The following is a 5,606-nucleotide window of genomic DNA, read 5'->3' on the forward strand; positions in this document are numbered from 1 at the left end:
CACAACACTAAACCTACCCATCGCGTAGCATATACACGCCAAAGTCCATTTTTGCATATCAATACCACGAGTTTTCGTTTTTATTTGGCGTACTATTTATACGCACTTTCATGACATCGGGTTGGAAAATCATAACAAGCGATGTCTGACTTTGGAAACTATAATTCTATCATTAAATATGAAGAGGTCAAACAACAGATGAATGAGTTACTCCAAATTTCACAAAAAGCTTCTGGACGTGATTATAATATATAAGTCAGACATTGAAGTGAGTTGCTGTTTTTGTCTCTTCTGAGGAAGATGAATTCACTTGTTTGTCAATGAACCACACAGAGAAACTGATCAGATTAAAAAAAAAATTAAAAAAAATGCATTTTTAAATTCAGTTTTAAATACGTTTTCTTTGGATTGTTTCACTCAAAAGAGAATTATAAGAAAATATAACTTCATTAATTTGTTTCCTGCTAGCTAAATTTCACAAACATAAATAAATCTGGCTCTAAACCTCTCTTTTCTTTATTCAGAGTTGATCTAGACGAGTACTACATGGAAACTATCCAAAGTTCAGTTCATCCTAAAGCAGTGAAAACTGCATCTATATTCATTCTGTGTGTCCTCTTAAGATGTAAATTTATTTATTTATTTAACTGGCAACACAACCCTTACGAAAATTAACCAATGGTTGTACTCCAAAGGAAAAAAAAACACACTACACTAACCATAGTTTAACCATGGTATTTGTAGTAAAACTGTGGTTTTACAAAAAAAGCATGGTTACTACACTTTTACTATAGTAAAACCACGGTTAAAAAAAAGAAATCGGAAAAAAAAAGATTTGTGAACCTGAATGTCTGGACACTCAATTGAATCGGTTCATCTGCTCCTCTTTTCTCGTCTTCACTCATGTTTACACGACACTGTCAGCTCTACTACTGGCTCAGCTCGCTAGTTTATGACATTAACCGAAATAAATGAAAAAAGAGTGATGTTTACAAATAAAATTATCCATATTTCCATTCCAAAGATCCAACACAAATCCAGAACATATTCAGAACAGTCTATATAGAGTGATATTGTCACGAATCCGGTCCATGAACTTCCGTCTGCTAGCCATCAGAGGTCACCCTTTCCATTTTTCATTGACTCTCGCACTACACACTATTGCAGATCACCCCGGACTACATATCCCATCATTCATTGCACTGATTGCGCACAGCACTGATTGCACACAGCTGTTTCACTAATTGCACACAGCACTGACTGCACACAGCTGTTTCATATCACTCACTCACTATTTAACACTCACTCTGATCCCTTCCCGGCGCCGAGTATTGTTTAGCACTTATCAGTTGATAGCTACACTACAGAGCCCTCGTTAGCCTCCTAGCCTAGCCTAGCCTAGCCTAGTCTTGCCTTGCCTGTTTTCTAGGTTTCTGATCTTCGCCTGTTTTCCTGGATTTACCCCTTTAGTCTTGCCCCTTTTGACTCTGTTCGCCGTTCGTTGACCTTCGCTAGCCCTAGGATTATTCTTGTGTCTTGCCCGCCATATTCCTGTTTGCCCTTGTTCGACCCTGCCTGTGTTTCTGACCTCTCTGCTTAATAAAGCCTGCACATGGATCCGCATGTCTCATGTCTTGTCAGCCCTGTTACAGATATCAATGTAAAAAGAGCAAACAGGAGAAGCAGTTGAATACAAAACACATACACATACAGTACATATATATTCACACACATACACATATATTTAATTTTTTGATCAAAATTATTGCAATGAACAATTTAGTAGTTGCTGGATATTGATGTCATAGCATCCCTACTAAATTCTACACCCTTGCCTATTATTCACTTTGTTATCTTTCATTTTTAATTTTTACTTCTTTGGTATTGTCCTATGTTTTTTAAATATAATTTTTTTAGGCCTATATTCTTTCATGCATCTGGACACGTTAGTGGGAAAATGTCCAAACATCAAACAAATAAAGAAAATAATCAAACGGGTGAGTATATTTGCATAAAATGTACACTCTAAAAAATGCTGGGCTGTTTCAACCCAACTTTGGGTCAAATACGGACTAACCCAACTTTTGGGTTAAAAATTTAATTAAAAAATGTAACCCAACGGTTGGGTTAGTCCATATTTGACCCAAAGTTGGGCTGAAATATTTCTGGTAAACATACAGCTCTTAATTTTATTTATTTATTTTATTTTGATTTTCTCGTTTTGTCTCAGAGTTGAGAGCAGTGTTGATTGGAAGGCAACACTGTGGGAAAACATCGGTGATCAACACTATATTGGAAACCAGTGAAACAGAAGCTGAAGGAGATGAACATGTGAAGAGAGAGGGATTTATTGACGGCAGGAGAGTCAGTCTGGTGGAAACTTCTGGCTGGTGGAAAACCTTCAATCTGAATGATTTATCCAACATCTCCAAACAGCAGCTGGTCCGCAGGATTTCCATGATTTCACCCGGACCTCACGCCGCTCTGATCGTAATTCGGGCAGATTCAGCCTTTACCGACCCTGATGGGAGGTTTCTGGAGGAGTATGTGGAGCTGCTGGGTCTGAATGTCTGGACTCACACCCTCGTCATCTTCACAAGAGGAGATTTAATCAAACATGAAGACATAGAGCAGCGTATTCGGGAAGAGGGGTCGGCGCTCAAACAGCTTATTGAAAAATGTGAACTTAAATATCACATTTTGAATAACTCAAACCATCACGACCGAACTCAGGTCAAAGAGCTGTTCAAGAAAATCGAAGGAATTGTCCAGAGGAGTAACGGCAGGCACTTTAACATTGACCTTGAAAAAGTAAAGGAAGTCAATGAGCAGTGGGAGGAAATTAAGACCAGAGCGAGTTCTAGAAAATCCAGAGTACAGAAGGAACGGTCAAAAGTTCAAGAAAACGGTAAGCTGAAGGTGCGGTTACAGTAGGGGTGTGCGATATGACGATTTTTGATCGTGGATGATTAAAACGTCTTCACGATCTGCTTTTGACGAAATGTTGTAGTGTTAAGCCACACAACGCCACATACATTCACATCAAATGTTACTCAGCGTTCACGGGACGCTGCACTTGATTACTGCGCCAAACAAGTGACCTTTCACATCTGATTGCTCTAATACTGTAAAGTCGTGTTATTTATACGCAGACTGATGAGAACGGGTTGCAGAAACACACAAGGTACATATAAACACAGTTGGTTATGTCTAAAGTGAAAGTGAACAGTTGAGAGACAAACGGATGTGTGCAGCTCTTAAAGTGACAGCTGACTAATAGTAGCTACTAAACATGCTGTCGCTTGTCATTAAAGGAATAGTTCATCCGAAAATTAACATTCTGTCATTATTTACCAGTGTTGGGGGTAACGCATTACAAGTAACGCGAGTTACGTAATCAGATTACTTTTTTCAAGTAACTAGTAAAGTAACGCATTACTTTTTAATTTACAAGAGAATATCTGAGTTACTTTTTCAAATAAGTAACGCAAGTGACTTTTTTTCCCCCAATTTATTGATTGACAGCTCTCCTGTCCCCATGGTGAAAGAAATCAGATGTTATTGTAGTTCTAAAATAAATATGAATATGCATTCGTTCATCTCACTCACAAAAAACAAAAAACAAAACCACAGATTCAGCATTCCTCAAAATGAATAAAAATAATGCAACTCAGAATATGACGCAAACCTGCAATAATTAAATGTTAAACAACACAAATATGCTTTATGTATTTAATACCATTCTATTAACCAATGTCTTTGCTTCTGACCTTCGATGATCCAGTTCAACCGCACTAATAAGCACAAATTACTCTAGACGAACATTTGTGTCTTTGTTTATTGCTGAAGTGTGTTGAAATGTCTTCTTCTGCGTTCTACTGTACGGACGTAAATTTACTTTCCCTTCAGCCTGAGGCTTATTCATTTCACTTTTGGTGTGAAAAGGCTTTTATATTTGCCAAAAATATAACTTTTTTATTTTAAAAACAAACAAGCAAGCCCTGTCCAGATTTAAAAAGTAACGCAAAAGTAACGTAACGCATTACTTTCCATAAAAAGTAACTAAGTAACGTAATTAGTTACTTTTTCATGGAGTAACGCAATATTGTAATGCATTACTTTTAAAAGTAACTTTCCCCAACACCTGTATTAATTTCTTTCTTGTGCTGAACACAAAAGAAGATATTTTAAAGAATGTGGGTAACCAAATAGTTGCTGGTGCCTATTGACTTTGATAGTAGGAAAAAAATGCTATGGAAGTCACTGGTGACCAGCAGTTACCCACATTCTTCAAAATATCTTCTTTTGTGTTCAACAGAAGAAAGAAACTCATTCAGGTTTCTTTACCATTTTTGGGTATGGTGGGAATCGAATACTTGTAAAATTTAAATTTCAATTCCACCTATCGATTCCTGTGTGCACATCTCACAAAAATTTTACATTTTACATTATTTTTGGCTTGAAAACCAAAAACCTAATTTATGTAAGAACATAAAACATTATCGCAGAACGTTATTACCCAGATTGCACAGGTACGTCTTTAAGATGTCTGCTAAAGAGCGCTTGGTCTGGGAAACATCTGTAAAAACATCTGATAAATGTCTTAGAAAGAGCAGATGTACATTCATTCTAAATCATAAAAATCTTCAAGACATTTTCTAAACATCTACTTACCATCTGATAGGAAACGTCTTAGAGGCATATTGCAGATGAGCAAACACTCTAAAAAAATACATCTTGCAGACATTAAATAGATGTGATGTATCAGGGTATGTGCTCTCAGGATAGTGAACCATCCAAAACACAAACTACAAATCATCATCACTTACATATCAAAGCAACGTAAGTCAGTAGCTTACATGAAGTGCGTGTCCATCAAAACTTTACTAGTTTGCTTTATTCAGCCCCTATACAGTCCAATCCTGACTTTGCAGTGGCTCGTTTAGGGAAATCGCCCATTTTAGACAAGATTTGAAGACGCTGTTTTCCTTTCCCAAGACATTTTTCTGATTTACATATTTAAAACTATTTTATTTGTAGTTTCGAATGGCCCTATAGCGCCCTCTATTGACCAGCCGCCTCTGCACTGCGCTACTTTTTTATTGTTTTTCTGTGTAAACGCGTGATGGAAATCTTTGACCACTGAACTCGTGCCTTTTGTAAATGTCGATATATGCATATTTTAAAATAAAAATATTATTTGTAAATAGCTCAAATGGATGATTACGCCTTGCTATTTTACAGTTCTTCTTTCTTTATATATATTCTCTTAAAGGGATAGTTCATCCAAAAATTAAAATTTGATGTTTATCTGCTTACCCCCAAGGCATCCAAGATGTAGGTGACTTTGTTTCTTCAGTAGAACACAAATTATGATTTTTAACTCCAACCGTTGCAGTCTATCAGTCGTATAATGCATGGCAATAGTAACAAAATCTATGAGAGTAAAAAAAACATGCACAGACAAATCCAAATTAAACCCTGCGGCTCGTGATGACACATTGATGTCCTAAGACACGAAACGATCGGTTTGTGCCAGAAACCGAACAGTATTTATATAATTTTTTACCTCTAATACACCACTATGTCCAACTGTCTTTGGGCGC

At 36.8% G+C, this 5,606-nt stretch overlaps 1 protein-coding gene across 1 annotated transcript in view; it reads left to right on the forward strand.

Annotated features, from left to right (window-relative positions):
* LOC107702098 (GTPase IMAP family member 8) overlaps window positions 1-5,606 on the forward strand; it is an 11,791-nt gene that overhangs the window by 3,778 nt on the left and 2,407 nt on the right. Inside the window, exons 2-3 of the mRNA XM_016504359.1 lie at window positions 525-582; window positions 2,233-2,908. Of these exons, the coding sequence (XP_016359845.1) occupies window positions 525-582; window positions 2,233-2,908 (734 nt within the window). The remainder of the gene's footprint in view (window positions 1-524; window positions 583-2,232; window positions 2,909-5,606) is intronic.

Source organism: Sinocyclocheilus anshuiensis, unplaced genomic scaffold (genome assembly GCF_001515605.1).
Source record: "Sinocyclocheilus anshuiensis isolate Anshui unplaced genomic scaffold, SAMN03320099.WGS_v1.1 scaffold21, whole genome shotgun sequence".
NCBI lineage: Eukaryota > Metazoa > Chordata > Actinopteri > Cypriniformes > Cyprinidae > Sinocyclocheilus > Sinocyclocheilus anshuiensis.